General features: G+C 40.3%; 1 protein-coding gene across 2 annotated transcripts in view; it reads left to right on the forward strand.

Moving 5' to 3' along the window:
• LOC145457583 (uncharacterized) overlaps positions 1 to 21,211 on the forward strand; it is a 32,705-nt gene that overhangs the window by 6,023 nt on the left and 5,471 nt on the right. The window contains exons 5-19 of one of the 2 annotated variants that reach the window (XM_080335805.1): positions 594 to 775; positions 1,054 to 1,290; positions 2,209 to 2,394; positions 3,438 to 3,564; positions 8,303 to 8,386; positions 8,447 to 8,512; positions 8,574 to 8,613; positions 10,475 to 11,237; positions 13,368 to 13,433; positions 13,660 to 13,801; positions 19,117 to 19,286; positions 19,346 to 19,509; positions 20,583 to 20,700; positions 20,762 to 20,846; positions 20,909 to 20,957. In XM_080335805.1, the coding sequence (XP_080191931.1) occupies positions 594 to 775; positions 1,054 to 1,290; positions 2,209 to 2,394; positions 3,438 to 3,564; positions 8,303 to 8,386; positions 8,447 to 8,512; positions 8,574 to 8,613; positions 10,475 to 11,237; positions 13,368 to 13,433; positions 13,660 to 13,801; positions 19,117 to 19,286; positions 19,346 to 19,509; positions 20,583 to 20,700; positions 20,762 to 20,846; positions 20,909 to 20,957 (2,479 nt within the window). The remainder of the gene's footprint in view (positions 1 to 593; positions 776 to 1,053; positions 1,291 to 2,208; positions 2,395 to 3,437; positions 3,565 to 8,302; positions 8,387 to 8,446; positions 8,513 to 8,573; positions 8,614 to 10,474; positions 11,238 to 13,367; positions 13,434 to 13,659; positions 13,802 to 19,116; positions 19,287 to 19,345; positions 19,510 to 20,582; positions 20,701 to 20,761; positions 20,847 to 20,908; positions 20,958 to 21,211) is intronic. The other variant, XM_080335806.1, reaches the window with a different exon arrangement.

Consider the following 21,211-nt stretch of genomic DNA (forward strand, 5'->3'; position numbering starts at 1 on the left):
ATGGACCAGGATGACGACGAGGGGCCACAAGGCCTTAGTACACAGTCACCACCTGTAGGAGTATACACATTTCAATCAATGGCACATAACAAATGACAATAAATATACAAAACTACAAAAAGAGCAGAGAAAAAAATTTCAACAAGGATACACAAGCTATAAATATTACAGTTTCGTGACTGCAGAGCGGAAATGAGTCAATAGAGTAGCTTATACGGTACTTTCCAACAACAAGACAGTAATTGCAAAATCGGCATTTAATCAATTATACTTATCTAATATATATTTTCGATAACGTTTTTTAAATAGATGATCGGGCAAATCTCTGAGGGCTTCCGGTAGAGAGTTCCAGGTAGCGGCACCAATATAATAGAAACTTTTCTGGGAGGACGATTTATATACAAGCGGAAGTAACAAACCATTTATGAGGCAGAACGAGTGAAGTGAGAATGTACCGAGGCAAAAGTAGTGAAATGATTGTCGAAGAAGGGTCTATTATGATGAAAGATATTGTGCATCATTTTTGCCGTTTCGTATTTTATGACGTCTGTCACTCTCGGAATACCAACAAACTTGCTTGCATTGCATTTCAGGACCTGCCATGCAGGAAGAGGCCCTGAGGCTAATCCTTCTGTCTCTAGAAGACGGCTCGGAGCTTTCCAGGAAAGTCTTGGTAATGTTTGTCGTGCAAAGACTGCAGACTCAATTCCCGCAAGCTTCGAAAACTAGCATCGGACACGTTGTGCAATTGCTTTACCGTGCATCTTGCTTTGTGGTGAGCCTTTTTGTATCCATACATGTCTATCTATTTTTGCATGAATGTCTTCTAATCAGAGTCTCAATATAAACATAGAAGTATTTACAGTGGCCCGTACTATGTTTGATGAAGTAACCTGTCGATCTGACCTAATAATGACTGCAACAATTCAATTGTGGGTTTCTACGTTGCAGTGGCGCTTCTTGGTGAAAGCTTCATCCATTCTATAAAATTTAGAAAAAGCAGTTTTACGACACAATGATGCAGAGTTTTGGAACTGAAATTTTCCATTGCAGGTCAAGAAACGCGACGGCGATTCGTCGCTCATGAAGCTAAAAGAAGAGTACCGAACCTATTCCACTCTGAGACGCGAGCATGACACCCAAGTCGTGCAGATTGCGCGCGAGGCCGGGCTACGCATCGCACCGGACCAATGGAGCGCTCTGCTCTACGGCGACCAGGGACATAAATCGCATATGCAGTCTATAATAGACAGATTACAGAGCTCGGAAACGCTGACCAGATGCATACAGGTGAGCTTCTAAATTAGCTCGAATTGTGCCACACTGTATAGTAAGGTCCTATTCTGCATTTCTGTATTGTATGGTGCTGCCACAGTCGTGATGGAAGTTTAGGGTGACCGCTGACCAGGGTTGTAACCAAGTCGCAAGGTTCGAGTCAAGTCATTCTCACTAGTGTAGTTTTGACTCATTGTCATTTTCACCACCGAATCAAGTCCAAATCGTCGAGCAGAGGGTCGAGTCCAAATCATGGTATTAGGACTCGAGTTCGAGTCCAAGTCATTTTGTTGACTGTTCAGTTTCGAGTCAAAGTCTTGTTAAACCCACATTTTACAACTCTGCTTGGTGATTTACTAGCTTTCTCACTTTTACCGGTTTCCGGTCACATTTTCAAGTAGGCTACCGTACCAATACTAACAGACGAAATACCGATACCGGTAGTGTGTTAACTTTACTATTCTTCGAAATACAATGAAATGTGTTTGTCTTTGCCTTCCCAGCCTCGAGTCATGTCTTGGTCCGAGTCTTGCGCAATGACTCAAGTACAAATCGAGTCATCCAAAAATCGTGTGTCGAGCCCTGAGTCAATTCAATGATGACTGAATAAAAGCTATCTATATTTTAATATACCTTAACTGGCATATGTTTGTGTATAGAGACATTAACACATACAAGATTATCTGGTCCTTGTTGCATTGGCACTTGTAGGCCTACACAGATTTATACATGGGATTAAACCATTAGAATTAAGAACATTGTCTGTTTTCAAAATGTCCCTCCTCTCCCCCCTATTGTTTTACATCTACTACCTTTCCTCTCGGCTGGCTACGCCTTCTGGCTGCTCTAGTTACGCTGGTATCCATGCCTTGGACTTGTAGCGTCACCGGCTATCGCGACAAATGCGTAACCTGGCGCGATTATATATTGCAGGATCTCACGATCGCCTTTGAAAAGTCGAATAATCTCTCTTTGAAATCTGTACTGCCGAATTTTGCGGTGCTGGCGAAAATATCGGAGCCCCCGCTCTATAAGGGCGAATACGACGATGAGATTGAGGAGAGGAACGATTGGGACAAGCTGTGCGAGTGTCTTCGGTCGGTGCATGTCATCTTACAGGTAAACAACCATTTACTGTTACCTTTATCTATGCTGAAGCAGTGATTCTCAAGCTGTGCGTCCCAGATTCTCAGGTTTGCCGCGAATCTTTCAGGGATTATGGAAAAAAACTGTATAAATATATAAAGGAAGGCGTTGATTTACAAAATGCCGTTTCCACAAAAAAATTGATGACTGACTTCTTCGAATTAACGATTCCATGATTGGGAAAAAGTAATCAAAATTTGAGTAACCTTATTATCTTCATGGCAATGTGAGCATGGCTTTTCAATTTTGAATCAAATTAAAGCTGTAAACGTAAGAGACTGCTTGGAATTGACAACAAAATGTGAGTATGTTTATCAACAATTTTACCTCGTGTAGCTATGTTTGTATAATTGAGCAAATCCATCACATCAACACGCGGAAATACGTTTTTTTAAATAACCTTTCTTCTCTTGTGAGTGTGCCGTGAAAGTTTTATAATTTTTGATATGCAACAACCTGAAAAAGTTTGGAACCACTGGAGTATATGCATTGAGTATTGTGTTCTACTAGCGTCGTAAACAATCTGTCGTCTCTATGGATTTTGCAGCAAGTGAATAGGTAAGTATTCTATGTCTTGTTTTTCCCAAAAAAAACTGAAAGCGGATATGGTTTTGATTTTAAACTATTACTAATTGAATGGTAGATTCATTTTGAAATTAACCCGATAATTTTTGGCTTCAGCGCTCTCTTCGCCTCGATTTTTTTGGAACTTCATGCCAGTGACGTCATATTTTGTGATACGGTTGTTGATATACAATGTTCTTTCGAATTCTCTAAGTAGCCGCTGACGATCACCGCTGACGAGTGTGTGCCGAAAATATTCGGGTTCATTTCAATATCAATATACTATTCAATTGCATATTGAAGCTCTGTACCTCCAAGAAGCTACTCCTACTAAGCAGTTCAAGTAGGCAAACCTATTTGAGTTACCGGAAAAAGTTGAAGTACTTTGTTACTGCACAGAGCATTGTGGGTGTGTGGGAATGCGATTCGTAACCTCTTCTAAAACTTATCAGGAGCTTGTGGCGTTTTCGAGCGAACACTCGCACGAGATATGGAGAGACGAGGAGGCCGACGGACAGAGCATGAAATTCAAGACTTCGTTTTGCAGAGATATCAAGAACAAAGGAAGATGCCCGAGAGGTGTGTGTTTTTCAATAGTCTCTACATCTGTAGAGCAGGGGTCCCGTCCGACGTTACTCCACGCCGGTCCGTGGCAAGTTTTCTGTCGCTCCCATTGGTACCTGACGCCAATTTTCCGTAGGTATACGGTATCAATGACATCACAAAGAGCTGGCCTCATAATGCGGCGAAATTGACAAATAAGCTGAATGTAAATGCCAAATAATCACTATTAAACCGACTCGCAAGCGTTTAACACCAACTACCCAGTCGGTTGTATATGGTTACAAAGTTACGATACTATCAAGCAGGCGCGTAGCCAGCAGGGAAAAAGGAAAGAGGTTTGCATTAATTTCAATCGACATCTTTCGTATCGATTGCGGTACTTGCTTTCGATCAATGTGTTGGTGATTTGCCAGGGCTGTAAAGACTCGAGTCACGTTATTTCGGTGATTTGCCAGGGCTGTAAAGACTCGAGTCACGTTATTTCGGTGACTCGACTTGACTCGAGTATTCAAATGCATAAAATGACTCGACTGGACTCGAGTCAATTTGCGTATTGACTCAACTTGTACTCGAGTCATTGTGCACGACTCGAACCTAGTCATATGACTCGAGACTAGGACGGCCAAGAAAGACATTCATTCAAACTTCGAAGAATAGTTGAGTCGCCACATCATTAGTATTTCGTCTATCAGCCCTGATACTTGGAAAATTGGGCCAGAAACCGTTGGGACTGAGGAAAATTACGATTTTCCGAATGCGATCCATTCTATATCACTAAAGCAGAGTTGTAACAAGTGTGTTGAACCGGATTGAACTCAAAACTGATCATTGAGCACAGGGATATATAGAACTCCGGGATGGCTGACTTAGGATTGATTAAATCAGTGGTTCCCAACCTTTTTCGACTCATAGCCCCCTTTTCAAGCTCAAAGCCGATCATCGCCCCCCAGATTTTGTGAACCGAAAAATTGGTATACAATCTGTAGTCATCGGCGGGTTGACTAAAAAAAAAAAAAAGGTCAACTTTTCGGACCGTTGTCAAATTTTACACTTTTGCAACCAAATTTCCGTGGGTTGACCAAAAAAAAAAGGTAATTTCTCCGAATTGACTCCAAAATAGCCGTTTTAACGCGTCATCGCCCCCCTATCGCCCCCTTTGTCCATTTTCGCCCCCATATCGCCCCCTTCGTCATTTTCGCCCCCCTAGGCCGCCAAATCGCCCACGTTGGGAACCACTGGATTAAATCAACCGTTTCAATTCACGTTAATCCACAATTACCATGGAGTAGGGTTGCATTTAAAACAACATGTTTAAAACAAGGCCCTTGTATAAAACATACTTTTATTGGTTTTTTAAGCCATGACGTCAAGAATATTCAATTGTGACGTCATATTGGATTGACATTGACGATTGAAAATATAGTGTAATTATAGCTCCTTTGACGAAATATCTGTACTATTGCTGTTGAAGCAACTATTTTGACGGTTCCAGCCATCCATTATCGATATAAGTCAGCTATATCGGGTGGTAATCGTCCGTAGGCTCATACAACATGTTTTTTGGAAAGTATTTACACAATTATTGCATAATTTTACAACTTGAAAAGAATTTTTTTTTCCAAAGGCCTTTGTTTAAAACACTGTTTAAAGCATGTTTTAAACAAAGTGTTTTAAAACACCGTTTGTTTTAAATGCAACCCTACCATGGAGCATTTCCAATAACGAAAAGATAGCACGGCCTGTAAGGACTCGAAATTGTGATAGCAGCGCAGCATTGTCATCTTCTACGTCACATAATGAAAGTTGATCAAGAAGTCAACACACCATTGTTACTTCTCTTCAGGTCCAAATGTAGCCTTGGAGGCTAGAAGTCTGGTACATATTGTTATCAATTTGAGAAGCATTCGGTAGACCCAGTTGCTGCATTCAGCTGATATTTTGTTCACCTAGAAATAGTTTCACGACCGCAGTGAAGAAATTACCACCATTGGCTTAACGGTACATCACGAGTTGGCCTTCTGAAGCATTTCATGCCATTTATCAGTTAAGAAATATTCAGTATCATTGTCTTGCAGATTTTCCGATAGAGCGATAGATGATTCCATGTTAGAAAAACATATCGGTGAGGAGGCACGAGATCCAAATATTCAGATTGTGGCCATCTTTGCCAAGATTTCAATGGGATGTGCCCAGTGTAATATATCAGGACGTGTTGACGTGATGCAAATGCTGGAACATCGCGTTTGTTTTTCTGGAATCTGCAACATAAATGAACAAATGATATATTTAGTAGGGATGGTGTGAACCTCTGAAAGGTTCAGAAGGCTAACCTTTTTGAAAGGTTCTGTGTGAACGAGAACGTGAACCTCATGACGTCACGTGACGTCATTTTGCTAATTACAACCCTACATTTCAGTGAAGTGATGGCCTATGTTAATGTACATAATACCTAGCAATGACTCTGGCCACATGATGCCACAATGCTTAAGTGCGTATTGACGTTTTAAACGCCGCCAAATGTATCAACTGGGGCAATCAAATGATATGATAATTCCATAAAATCACTATCCTCCGTCGTTTGGCCAGCTAATTCGACGAGTATTTGAAGGAAATATAAGTTTACGCCTTAACGGTCTAGGCCAGACCAGACAATGCATTCGGCATCTGAGTATTGCTACGCTGATATTGAGCAGAGTGTAAAACGGGTTTCTATACTTTCTACCGATATTACCCCATCAACAAGTTAGGTAGGACGGCGGTAGCCAACTCCCCAATCGCACGGATTTGGTTTTTATGATACAATAAACATATGAAATCAAGATAAACCCCGTACGCCTGCTAGATTTTTTTTACATCAGACAACGATATCAATTTTATTGATTGGGTGAATAAGCATCATTCGCTGACTACCTACAAGTAGTGTATTTTGCTTTTGATGTTCTGTGATTGCAGTCAAGCTCACAGCAGAGAGTCATTAAATATTCACTTCATACTGCTACTTGAGGAAGTTTAAATACCATTACACCCTGGGAATACGACTGTTACTTGAGTTTTAATGCTAACTACTTTAACCACATCAGGATTAATGTAAATCCCTCATTTAATACCGTATCACTAGAATCAGCCAAACTTACCTTAGGCCGACTGAGGAGAGGTACATGCTTTATTGCGACGATTTGACGAAACCTTGCAAATTGAAAGCAATCTTCAGAGTTTTCTCTTCCTTCATCGTATAGGCCTAGGCTCTATGTGTTTATATGGTAAAGACAGGCCATATCTCAGGGTCGCATCCTGTCCTGACGATTGAGTTGGCTTATCCATTCAAGGGAGTGGGCATCTTCAAGGCTTCAGTAAGAGCAAATGGTCAACAAATGTTGTGGCCATATTCTTGGAGTCAGCCCTTGACAGTTCACAACAGTGCACTTCTGTTGAAGAATAATTCCAGTATTGTAGCATTAAGGTGCCGTTCATTAATAAACACATGCCTGCCTTGTTTTATCAGACATGTAACTGATGAATAGTAACTGTAACAAGAGATTGGATTCAACAGTTGTTATAACAATTGTTATGGACATTTATTTACAACTGCAACGACCTTGACGTGTTGTGTTTGTATTAGATTCAAATGTTTGATTATCCTTATTTAAAATGCCTCTTGAATCTTGCATATCGGTAGTCTACTCAGTGGCTCCAATTCTTACTAGGAATAATCCAGCAATGATCTGGAATAAGCCTGCAATACCAGCACAGCCTGCATATTCACATATTAATCTATAGCACAAGATCTTAACAGACGAAGTCCCTCCTAACGGTCGCCTTCATAGTCGACACGGCACAGTGTGAATGTACACTTGTACTTGTACAATGTACAATACATTGTACAGCCTTGGATGGTGACTTACATTATATCGCATAACATATGTAATGAAAAACATACCGCAAGGCGTAATCAAAATCCTACTGCTGATATCAATGTTAACGTTGGAAAATTTTCTACATTCTGTTTCTGTTATCTTCTCACGATTATCAACGCAGCAAAACATGTTACATAAGATACTACAAAAGCAGAGATATTCCAAAGGCGAGCAAATGACCGTACCGGTATACCGGTAAATTGCTGCTGAAGGGATAGGGCCAATACCACAAAGTTTCAGACTACCTGAACATCTCATAACCTGGTTAACCTCTAGCTTTATAAAAGAACATAAACATGGATATTATATGCCTCTACTGCTCTCAAAGAATTGAAATTACACACAGAATGCGCGAATCTGGACCTACTTAGGTAATACCGCGATGACGCAATTGACGCAGTCAGCCATCCCGAAGTTCTATATATCCCTGAGTGAGCACAATGACTTGAACTCGGACTTGACTCAGTGGTGAATTGAAAATGACTCGACCTGACCCGAGTCAAAACCATAAAAGTAACATTGACTTGTGACTCGGAACCTTGTGACTTGATTACAACCCTGCGATTTGCCCACGTAAGCAGCAATATGTAAACGAAATACATAGCTTATTTCTAAATCACACAATCCACCGGCTGGTTTAGGAAGTTGCATGACCAATTCCATGACGGAATTTTAGATATTCTTCACACCTAAAAAATTTACTAGTTAGGCTCGGCATGCCCAGAATACCTGTGTCCCGCGCCTATGGCCGCACCACTAAGTGATATCAGGAGACTGCTCCACTTGATTATTTACTTCTCGTCAGAAGAATAGACCCTACAAAAAGCCTAACATTTCAGGAGCGTCGTGCACTTTCGCCCACACAGAAGAGGAATTGCATCGACACAGGAATAAACGGAAAAAAGCCAGCCTTTCGGCAGCAGGTAACATAACGCGGTGCTTGTGAAATTGGTTTGAAAGCGCTGTTTGTCCGTCTTTTTCAGCATCGCACAGTCTGTCGCAACAGAAAGCAAAGACCGTCGCGAAAGACGAAAGCGTTTGCAATCATGGTGCCTTCTTGATTTGTTTGCAAGTCGCAAGCGCAAAAGCAAAGTGTTTTACGTTTCACAGGTAACAACGCGAGATCGGTCACCGTCGAAGAAGACAACAGGTGAGTCGATCGTAATCAAAGGTGGTCAATGACCAGATGAGGTAAAAATAGTCACAGTCATACTTGGTACTCCTGTAGCAGTACAAGTCACAAATTCTATTTCTACTCGAGTAAAAGTAGAAATTGCGGTTACCAAGTATGTAAAGAGTGCAGTGTTCTAGGCCTACTTTAGCCTATAACAGTAAATGCATTTCTAGCTGAGCAAAATTAGTTTTCGCAAACTGTTAGCGTGATTTTTCCTAATGTAAGAAATGTCTTTATCGAAAGCATAGATAAACACTTTACGCGTCATTGGACTCGGTTGTACCCCGCCTAGATCAGCTTGTGGAGAAGAAACAACTAGAAATAGGACGTAGTCTAATGTTGTCCTTCCTGTTTTTGCTGCGTATACAGTATACACCGACTCATGATACACATACACACTATCTGTGCATATGTATGTCATGGGTGCATGATGTGCATTAGGGCTGTTCAAAAAAACTTTTTTTCCTGAATCTTGCTGGCTAAGTGATTGAATCGTTAGGTTGCCTTAAAAAACGACGCACACCTAATTTGAATTAATTCCAACCGGTAATTGCGGATTTCGTACAGTTTGAAAATTTTTAATTTACCCAAAAATGCAAAAAAAATCTTTCTGTCAACCCCATGAAATTGTTGCGCTGTCTTCAAAAACGATGCAAAACAAATTTGACTCAATTCCAACCCGTAGAAGCGGGGTTATTTGAGTTTTTCGATGATAATTCTTGGATTATCCACCGATCAAGGATAATCCCAGAATTATCAATGAAATACTAGGACCACTTTCTGTAGTGCAGGTTGTGAAAACCTACTGGAACTTCGCAAACCAAAAGAACTTTTTCAGAGTACTGAGTGCTAACGCTACTTACTCACGCGGTTGTGTTTTTGACTACTTGCACTTGTACAAATCGAGCACCAACGATGGCAAACTAGTCTTAAAATACTTATTCTTTACTAACTCAGAAATCGGTCCTTGTACTCGAGCAGAAATTTATGATATTACTTCTACTTCTCCTCAAGCACCAACGATGGCGAAATTAGACCTTGCATACTCATTTTGGTTACTTGAAAATCGCCACGTGCACCCGTGTAGAAGTTTTTGACGTTACTTTTACTTCTGAGTACCAATAATGGCCACCGAACAAGTCCTAGAACGTACGTATTTTTTTCTCACTCGAAAACCGCCACTTGTACTAGAGTTACTTCTACTTGAGAACCAATGAGAGTCGTCATGTGCAGGGTTGAAATGACTCGAATCGTGACTCGACTTGACTTGAGTCATTTTCTCAAATTACGGAAGTGACTCGACTCGAGTCTATCTGTGTATTGACTCGACTTGGACTCGAGTCATTGCGCATGACTCGAACCAAGTCATATGACTCGAGACTCAGACTACCAAGACCATCATTTCATTCTAATTTCGATGAATAGTAAAGTAACCAGTAACCAAACTATTGGGATTTCGTCTATTGGTTCTGGTACTTGAAAATGCGACCAGAAACTGCTAAAAGTGAGGAACATTAGTATGATAAAAATGAGAATGATTTGATATCACCAAACAGAGTTATAAAAAGTGGATTTAACAAGACTTCAACTGGAAACTGAGCAGTCAACACAATGACTTGGACTCGGACTCGAGTCATAATACCATGACTTGAACTCGGCCCTCAGCTCGCTGACTTGGACTCGGACTTGACTCGGTGGTGAATTGAAAATGACTCGACTTGACTCGAGTCAAAGCGATAAAAGTGAGATTGACTTGTGACTCGGAACCTTGCGACGCGGTCACGACCCCGTTCATGTGCCTTGGATTTCTTTCAACAACTATTCACCACTTTTTCAGACCTCCGCAACACTGCACGATTGAAACACCGCAAAACCAACACACTTACCACGAGACTCCTCCTTACCAACCGCCGCCTGTCACACCCCATTATGTCCCTAACGAAACCGCCCCACCTCCAGAACACTCGAACCCGCAACACCAAGCGCTACATCACCCACCCATGCATTATCCGCCACCATCACAACCTTACCCCTGTAATTATCCCAACCCGGCCCAGCTTCAAATTCGGCCCGAAAACACACACCCTGTATCTCAACCCGGACAGCAGCGTAACTTTACGGTCACTCTCTCGTTCCAGGCTGCCCCGGATCAACAGTCCGTGCAGCTTGCCGGGGCAGATATCATTCAATCGCCTCGATTTCATGACGCCGTTCAACAGCAACAAGCTAGGTCCAATCCGGGAAATTTCGGGCCGGGCAACAATACGCCATTGCGTGTCCCGCCACCCGTTTACCGCCCCTACCAGCAGAGTCCGAACCAGTTTTATCCCATGAACCGACCCGATTTTACCCTTATGACACCCCCCATGCATCCACAACCACCAATGTACCCTGCCGGGTCTCAAATTCACCCACCACCCATGGTGCAGCCGTTTGGACGAGTACCGGGGGCTTGTTATGACCCGGGTTATCCACAGCAGTCGTACAGGCCAGTCGGTCCTGTTCCTATGGCGCATAGTTATATGACGCATCAGAATCAGCAGATGTTTGTACCAGTTAGGCCCAGCCTGTCCCACCAAGCCTACGAGACAGCTGCACTGGTAAGTGTTTTGTGTACTGGTATGTAAATTTAGTTATGTCCAGACGTGGTTAGTAGCGATGTACTGAAATAGATTTGGCCTACCTGCACTGTTTGCGCGAGTGGTTATAGTTTTAGAATGCTTTCACTTCGACTTGGATAGTTTTAAGTCAAAACTACATCTGCTATTATTTACACTAGGGTTGTTCAAAAAGAATGTTTTTTTTTCGGATTCCGGGGATTCACTGACTAAATTGTTAGATTGCATAAAGAAATTGCTGCACACCAAATTTGGCTCGATTCCAACTGGTACATGTGAACGCAGAGTTTGAAAATTTTGAATATATTACGAAAAATATTCAAAATAATTTCATGTTTCACTGTCAACCCCACGAAATCATCAAGTTGTCTATAAGAACGATGCTTATCAATTTTTGCTCACTTCCAACCGGTAGAAGCGAAGTTATTGCAGTTGAAACTTTTGGTTTGACAAAATTAGCCTGAACGGTGGGTAATCCCAGAATTATTAATGAGATACTCAACTGACTTCTACTAACACTTCTACAGGTTGGAATTTTCATCAAATTTGCTTTGCATTGTTTTTGTGGACAACTCTACAATCTCAGGGGTTGACAGTATAATTTGAAATTTTTTTAATAATAAATTTGAAATTTTCATACTTCTGTGTGTCCACATCTAGCAGTAGGGATCGAGCTAAATTTGATGCGCAGCGTTTTTATAGGCAACCTGAAAATGTAATCTGTGACTCCCCGTATCCGGAAAAAAAAGTTATTTTTGAACAACCTACTTACGATTTTGAAAAGTGGATAGACGTTTTGTGATAAGTTTTCATCATTGTCATGTGAACCGCGTGAAATAGCCCTGTATCACGGTAACTGGATATATTCTCCAAAACTGTACCTATATGTGGTGTTGTTAGTCATTTTGAGTTGGTAGCCACCGCCAATTTACTGCTAAAAGTATGAGAACCCTCAACCAAATAAACTTTTCCAAACTACATACTTTTGGCAGGGTTGTAATGACTCGAGTCGCGATTTTTTGGTGACTCCAGTATTCACTCATTGTGCAAGACTCGAACCAAGTCATATGACTAGAGACTGGGTCGGCCAAGACAGACATTTTATTGTAACTTCGAAGAATAGTAAAGTTGATTGGTATTTCGTCTATCAGTCCCGATACTTTGAAAATAGGGCCAGAAACTGTTGAAACTGAGGAAAATTGCTATATTATTAAATGCGAGCCATTCTAAATCACTCGAGCAGAGTTGGAAAAGTGGATTGAACCCGATTGGACTGAAAACTGAACAGTGAACATAATGACTTGGACTCGACTCAATAGACTATGACTCGGACTCTGCTCTCTACTAACTAACTTGGATTTGGACTTGACTCGGTGGTGAATTGACTCGAGTCAAGACTCGGTGGGCCTTCATTTTCTTGAAGTAGTTTGAAAATTGCAACTTTTACTTGACCGTCTGTGGACAAAAGGCTCACCCTGATATATTTTCAGTTTTTTAGGCCAAACTAGGCCTAGAATATTATTTTTTAACTTATTTGAACTTAGCTACTTCTACTTCTATGTCAGTGCTTACAATGACTCCTTACACCGACGCCGTCTGTCATGTGCTGATCTGTTCAAACATATCCACTATGACATGAAAATGCATTTGAAATCATGTAATGCAGTATGGTGTAGCGTGATTGGATTTCGTTTTTCGTCCTTGTGAAATTAACAGTCAAAATTAACTACCGACAATGCAACCGGGATGTCTTTGCCGGGGTTATCATACACATTTTGGTCCTATAGGCAAAGTCAGCATTTCGGCAACAGTACTTATCATGAACTTAGTCACTGCAGTTCACTTTGAATCCAGCTGATTATTGCAAGCTTGAATCCTGACACCTGTGTGGGGTCTATTAACAATTGGTCGCTATCCCCTGGTAACCTGTTCAACTTTTATATCCCTGGGCAAACATTATTGTGTTGTTTCTGTGATTGGTTGTGAGGTTTTGTGTGCGTGCGTGCGTGAGAATCGGCTGATATATTCCGTTTTGAAGAATGCACGAGCAAATGAAGAGAACAACGGTAATGAACATCTGTATCAGAGTGTTTATTTTGCATGATCCCACAGCCGCAGTGTTATGCACCCCATTCAAGTTCACTGGTACATGCCGGAGGCATTTTTTGCATAACCCAGGTGAGATATTTTTCAAATCGAAAGTGCCGGAGATTGGCGGCTGACGTGAGGCTACGTCCTGGTAATTGCTGGTAGGCGTGCTACGCCAGTGCAGTATGTTTGGATTCTGTTGAACTTGTTGAGACATCAAGGTTTTCATTTAGCTCCTTCGTCTTTACGTGCTGATAATGAATCGATGTGTTATGTCTCGTCAGAGAGTTGATATGCAGTGATTTTGTTCTGCCAGCAAGATTCACGCGTATCTACTGGGTCACCTTCGATGCGGCCGGTGGGAATAGCGAAGTCTGTGGAACACGCATCTGTCGACGAACTGATACGGAGAAAAATGGAGATTCTGAAGCAAATGATGCACAATCATAAAACCAATGGTAAGATTTTCTCTTCTATTCTCCCAGCCAGCGGTTGGTATCTAAACGCTGAATCAACTGTTGATGTCACAACCAAAACCATACTACCAAATGAGTTTTAATCGCAAGTGTAAATAGGAGTGGTCAAAGCAGTCATCCTTGGCAATCTAATAAAAGGAAAAACAACATCGTAAATATGAACTAGAGCACTTGAGCGGCAGTAGGATTTCTTAGTACTCAGTAAAAGAGAAGTGTTCCAGACATAAAATCTGAAAACTGGGAAGTAGAAGTTGAGCAGTTTCAAAAAAACCTAGTAGCAATTTTTAGTGTACTCTTTCTTATAGCTTGATTCGCACACGACTGCATCAGCAAATCTATTCAGACTCCGGCCGTGTAGCTAGGCGCCTCCCAACCAGTAGCAGAGATGTCATAGAGGGCTGCATTTGGTTGTTATGGAATGCCACCAAAGCAATCTTCTGTCAGCTGTTTTATAAATATAAATAAAAAACTTGTAGAATATTTACGATCTTACATGTGGCGGTTGGTCGAAATTAGTTGTACCTCATTTTTTTGTTTTTTTTTTGGAAAATCAAGTCAGTCAAGCCTTAACTGATCTGATAATATTCAATATGGAAGCTCAACTGTCGCATAGCAAATTGCATGTGTGTACATTAGGGGTGTTCAAAAATGACTTTTTTTCTCAAATTGTACTGGCTACTTTATAAAATTGTTAGGTTATCTACAGAGGTGGTCAGTAACGAAGTACTTCTACTTTTTCGAAGTACTCAAGTAGTTTTCCTCTACTTCTGGTACTTACTCAAGTAGATCTGATTTTCGCTACTTCTACTTCGTAATATTTTGCGATCTACTTACTTACTTTTCGCTATTTTCAGTTTGTCAAGTAGAAGTAGTTCAATCTTCCAATCAGGAAGATAGCCTGAGGAATTTCGGGGCTGTTTTCACAGAGCATCAACATTTAATTTTCATAAAAGTTGAGTGAAGGCCAGAATTTTCGTCGCGCATCGCGCGCAGTGGATATGGAGTTACCAGTATGATTTCACGAAAGTATCGATGAATATAATTTAGGTAGCGGGTTGGCGTGATTCCGTTCACACAGGGATAGCTAGAATTAGATATCCCTGCGTTCACACCACATTGCCGCCCTTCGCCTTCGAAATAATTCATCACAGTATATATGGCTCATCATATCGTTTGAAACTGATGTTTTGCAATCCATCATTAACCTGTCATATGGTAATCTAGCATGTCCATGGCACGTCCAAACCTGGAAAAGTGGACTCTGACTTTTTTGTTAGTTTTAGTGACTGTTTTAGCATACCGCCTTTGAAACTTTCTGGACTGAAGGCATGAAAAACATGTTCCCCTTTTAGAAGTAGTATTTATGTTTTATTTTCAATTCCCAGCATCATATACTTCAAGTTATAATTAATATCAGTTCTTTTGTCTGGATAAAATACATGTTGAATTATAAAAGCAAGTGTAGTAATGCCTTTAATTTCCGGAAATAAAGCTGCACGATATGGCATTTTCACGGTCCCCCATATTTTTATTAACGTTTTGTAATTGCGCAAAGTGTTTACACCGTATCCTATACAACTTCTCCGTATTGCTCTTCGACTAAACTACGGACCTTATAATATGGGGGATGGCGCCATACCATGCTATTTTCTAAAACGTGCTGTTCGAGAAAACAGAGGATATGTATCGCATTTCCATAATAATACTATCATTTTCATACTATGATGAGGATGAATGCTTATTAGGGCTGTTCAAAAATAACCTTTTTTCCTGAATCTTGCTGGTTACTTGATTAAATCGTTAGGTTGCCTTAAAAAACGACGCAAACCAAATTTGAATTCATTCCAACCAATATTCGCGGATTTCGTAGAGTTTGAAAATTTTGAATTTGCCTAAAAATGCAAAAAAAAAAAATTTTTCAAATTTTTCATCCAACCTTATGAAATAGTTGCGCTGTCTTCAAAAACGATGGAAAACAAATTTGACTCAATTCCAAGCTGCAGAAGCGGAGTTATTCAAGTTTTTTGATGATAATTCTGGGATGATCCACCAATCAAGGATAATCCCAGAATTATGAAAGAAAAACTGAAATAACTCCACTTCTACGGCTTCGAATTGAGTCAAATTTATTTTGCATCGTTTTTGAAGACAGCGCAACAATTTCATGGGGTTGGCAAAAGAATTTGAAAAAAAAAAATTTTTGCGTTTTTAGGCAAATTCAAAATTTTCAAACTCTACGAAATCCGCGAATATTGGTTGGAATGAATTCAAATTTGGTGTGCGTCGTTTTTTAAGGCAACCTAACGATTTAATCAAGTAACCAGCAAGATTCAGGAAAAAAGGTTATTTTTGAACAGCCCTAATGCTTATGCTATCGCATAGCTCAATTTGCACCTTTTGACAATTCATGTGAACGAATTAGGATCGTTTTCACAACTACTTACTTACTTGAGTACTTTTAAAGTCAAGAAATTCTACTTCTACTTCAAGTAGTTTTAGGTTGCTTATGGAAGAAGTACTTCTACTCGTACTTGAGTAGATTTTTTCGTCGCTACTTCTACTTCTACTTGAGTAGCTTTCTTGACTACTTTGACCACCTCTGGTTATCTATCTACTTTAAGCCTACACACCAAATTTGGTTCAATTCCAGCCAGTAGCCGCATTGCTACAGGAGAAGAAAGTTTCTATTTATTATATAAAATAAATGAACAAAAATTTCAAAATTTTCTGTTCACCTCATGAAAGTGTTAGGTCAGAGGTCTCAAACACGCGGCCCGCCAGAGCATTTTGTGCGGCCCGCGACGACATTTTAGATTATTATTAATTTTACAAAATATAAGTGTCACATATATCTTTTCGGGTTATAAAGTGAAAATTTTAGCTGCAATCATTTATAATAGGGTTACCATATTTTGGAAATCTGAAAAGAGGACACTTTTTCAAAATTATCAGACTTGCAAAACCGTAGGAGAATTCTCAAAACACGGTAAATTTTTCCCACTTTGCAGTCAGTTGACAAAAAAGGTCAACTTTCTCGATCAGCGCCCAAAATACCATTTTTCCTCCACAGGTGGTTGACTGAAAGAAAACGAAAGGTCAACTTTCCGCCCAGCTCCCAAAATACTCGCCGGAGGTTCACTCCGGTGCTGATTTTTTACGGTAAAAAAACAGAGGACAAAAGGGCGTCCTCCAAAAACACTTTCAAAAAAGCCAAAAAAGAGGACGTATGATTACCCTACTTTATAATAGGGTTACCATATTCGTTACCATATACGTATGATTACCATATTCTTCTTTTAAAATTTTCAGACTTGAAATACTGGTGGAAAATCCTGAAAAAATGGTAAATTTTCCCCACTTCGTGGTCGGTTGACTAAAAAAAGGTCAACTTTACGGCTCAGCTCCCGGAATACCCGCGGAAGCGTTACTTCAGTGACGATTTATGGTATCTCAGTCCATTTTGCCCTATATTTTACCTAAATTCTCAAAACAGAGGACTAAATCCCCCCAAAAAAAGGACATTTGGGCGTACTCTGTACTCTGAAATTCTAAATTTGACCCTGACACCGAAAAAGGTTGGGAACCACTGCCTTAAACTATTCATCAGACTTCACTATCACATCAATTGCAAACGCTACCATGCAGTGGAACATTTCACTAATTTCCAATTCATGATGACAAAACCGGACCCTTAGACGATTCTAGACTGAAATTTGTGAGTTGGACTTGGACGAGACCTTTCTTACAATTACTCAGACTCGGGCTAACTCGATGGCAAAATGAAAATGACTCGAGTGGACTTGAAGTGATTCGGAATGCCGTAAATATGTTAGAACCATGGACGCAACAAACTAATCGCGTATCAGGGGAATAGTGATAGATCAGAAGGTCGCAGCTTGGTATTTCGCTAACTAAGCAAGTATAGTTATGGCAACCATTGGCAATCTGTTAGTTACATCTTTGGTCGCTAAACCATATGGTATTAAGGCCACTTAAAAGGTACCGAGTACCGTAGTGGTACGCTCCAACGATGTAACAGCAATGGGCCGTTCAGCGTTCCGACATTATTTTTTCTGCTCCTATACTTGATGATATTTGGCCATGAGATCAATAGCCTAATTATCAGAAGTATACACGAATCCTGGATTGAAATGACAATGCTCAACTTAAAAATGTGTTGATATCAGATCAGTCTGTTGGATTCAAAATATTCATAGTAGCTGAAAATTATAGCCCGATAGCTTTTATGATGGCATCATACATTTGTTCGCCCATATGGTGTCTATATCTTATAGTTAATACATATCAAGTACAACAACAATTCTATTCAAATAGTTATAAATGTGATGATTCTTTTCGTGCCAGGCCTAAATTGATACAAACGTAAATCACATTTTGACGATGTGTGTTTACTGTCAGTCTGCTGGATCGGCTCACTTTCAATAGGAAAATTCATTCCCGCTAAATAAGGCCTAATTGGAAAGATACAGAATACCCCTATAAATGCTGCGGCCCGCGGCGTCGTCAAAACTGGAAAAATGGCCCGCAAGCACATTTGAGTTTGAGACCTCTGTGTTAGGTTGTCTATAGAAACGATGTTCACCAAATTTGGTGAACAGAGTTTTTGCCGTCGAAAAATTTGTATTATCAATAAAATAGTATTTACAGTGACCAATTCTTTAATGATTTATCATGGGTGTGCCCACCGTAAATACTATTTTATTCAAATCCAAGTGTTTCGACTGCAATAACTCCGCTTCCACTGGTTTGAAGTTAACCAAATTTGGTGAACATCATTTCTAAAGACAACCTAACACTTTCATGGGGTGAACAGAAAATTTTAAAATTTTTGTTCATTTATTTTTCATTTTATATAATAAATAGAAACTTTCTTCACCTGTAGCAATGCGGCTACTGGCTGGAATTGAACCAAATTTGGTGTGTAGGCTTAAATTAGGCAACCTAACAATTTCATCAAGTAGCCAGTGCCATTTGAGAAAAAAAGTCATTTTTGAACACCCCTAGTGTGCGTTGTTTCATTTCTCATAAATTTTTTAATCCATTGGTCATATCTCATGGTGGGTCGCGCAATAAAACTTGCATTAAAAGCGGGAAGCACTGGTTCTTGTTTGTGGTTGATTGCGCCACACTGTGGTTGAGGTCCGTAGCAGTTTTCCGAAGATGTCGTCATCGTAGTTTTCATTCAAATGTAGGGAAACTAATATCAGAACGAGTCTTGCTTGCTACAAATATTGCGTTGATTCTGGTGAACCATTGAGACGGATCATTATTTTCAGAACCAGTAACTGCCGAATCCAAAGAGAGCAAGTATTACGATGTCTGGAGCTGCAGGAGTTATTCGCCTCTACTGCACGTAGGTAACGCTTCGGTGGAGAAATCGATTGAGGGTCATGCCCCCCACGGCACTGTCAATGTAACTTCTGAGCTTGACACCGGCACCAGACAAGTGAGGCACACTTTGAATTTTGTTTCTAACTGTATCGAGCTCTGTGGTTTTGTGCGAAGGTGACCGTGCGGGACGGCGATCACATCAATCCGTCTCCTGCTCGGGACGAACACATCCTCGACGATGATAAAATGCATCGGATTCTGGTAGAGAAGAACGTGGAGAAATTCATTCATGCGGTAACTTCCGCTGTGACGTCTTCGGCGCGTACAGCCAAAAACTAGTAAGTGCCGACGAAGGATTATCGATTCACGTCACGTAACATTGTCACTTGAATTTCATGCCTTGGTTGGAAAAATATTACAGCTATAGCAGATGACTTTTTCTGTATCAGATATGGCTAAAAGTTGTATTTTTGTGTCGCCACCAGTGGTAGTCAGCAACGATGTGCTTTTACTTTTTTGGAGTGCTCATATTTGTTTTGCCTATTCCCGGCACTAGTGGCGATTATTGGGGCAAGGGTTTGTTCCGGTCAAATCCGTGGAAAGTTGCACTTATTTTTCACAAAAGTTGCATTCATTTTTCACAAAAGTCGCACTAAAAAGTGAGATTTATGGACAAGTTCCTTGAAATTATCAGGGTACGAGATACTCGAATCGATCCGTATCCAAGGCACTGTAGCAAAACTCGGTGTTGGCGACTTACACAAAATCAATAGCCTGAAAAAATTGACCCAATGAATATATAATTTTCGGCGGTCTAGCCTGAATGTACGTCAAATCAGAAAGGACCTCAAATTTAAACGACAGTGAAATAATCAACGCGAACTATTTACATATACTGCCAAATATTTCCAGTAAAAAGCTAGTTGCATGAAAAAAATGGGGAAAAGTTGCAAAAGGTTGCAATATAAGATTGCTCCAAACAGCTTAAAACACCATAATACATAACTTCTGAGTATTTAGGAAGCTGTGAAAAAAGTTGAAAAACTTTCCCTAGTGATTATGGTTTTGAACTACTTGTAATTCTTAGTTTTAAGGCAAAACTATGCCGAGGATACTTACTTTTTTACTTTGAAACCGTTTCTTCTGCAGTTCTGCTGGAGTCGAAACTTACGACATACTTTAACGACCCTGATTTTTTTTCATCTCTTTCTCCGAACACCTGAATTCAAATTAATTGGGTTCCTATTGCAAGATTCACATGCCACCACTGTCTGAAACACTGCGATATGTGTGGAAATTTCCTCGACTTTGTGTAGTTCTCCCAATAACGATGAAAGCCTATATAAAGTGCATCGTTGTGACCTATGTCCATGGAAATAAGTTACTGATCCTTTGTCTTGATACATTCAAGCCCAGAGGCATACTTAGATGATGAAGTAATACCATTTTCGGATCGACCCACGGTTTCCAAATATGGACCCATTGCCAGGACTGTCAAGACGATGCCAATCGCTACCGAATGTGTCCAGGTATTGCAAGTGTAGATTGTTTTTTCTTAGTTTTTTTACGAGAACGACGCACCATTTTTAGGTGAGTTCTAACACCTCCGTCTCAACGCAGTCGGTTCATTCAGTAGCGAGGTCGATGAGGCCAGTGGAATCGTACTCTTCATTCGGTAAACTTGTTTGTGAAATACCTGCCAAGTCTTTGTGTCGAGTTCTAGTCTTTTCATTTCAGACATGCACGACGCGATTACCTGTTTTCCCACATCTCACATGAACAGCCGGTGAGTAAAATCATCGGAATTTGTAGTGCATTTTATCAAAAAAATATACATAATATAAAAATTGGGGTTATAAACCAGAACGCTGTATCGGTATTTGATTATATAGTGAGGATATGGAAATAATATGTATGTTTATTTAAAACCAACCAACCATTGATTTGGTGGTATCGTACACGCGTCACAAACATTGACGAGATTTCAGAAGCTGGCCAACCTCAATAAACAATTTTCAAAAAAGTCAGTTTTCCCAATTC

Source organism: Botryllus schlosseri, chromosome 15 (assembly GCF_051294905.1).
Source record: "Botryllus schlosseri isolate E-star chromosome 15, Bs_hap1, whole genome shotgun sequence".
Lineage (NCBI taxonomy): Eukaryota > Metazoa > Chordata > Ascidiacea > Stolidobranchia > Styelidae > Botryllus > Botryllus schlosseri.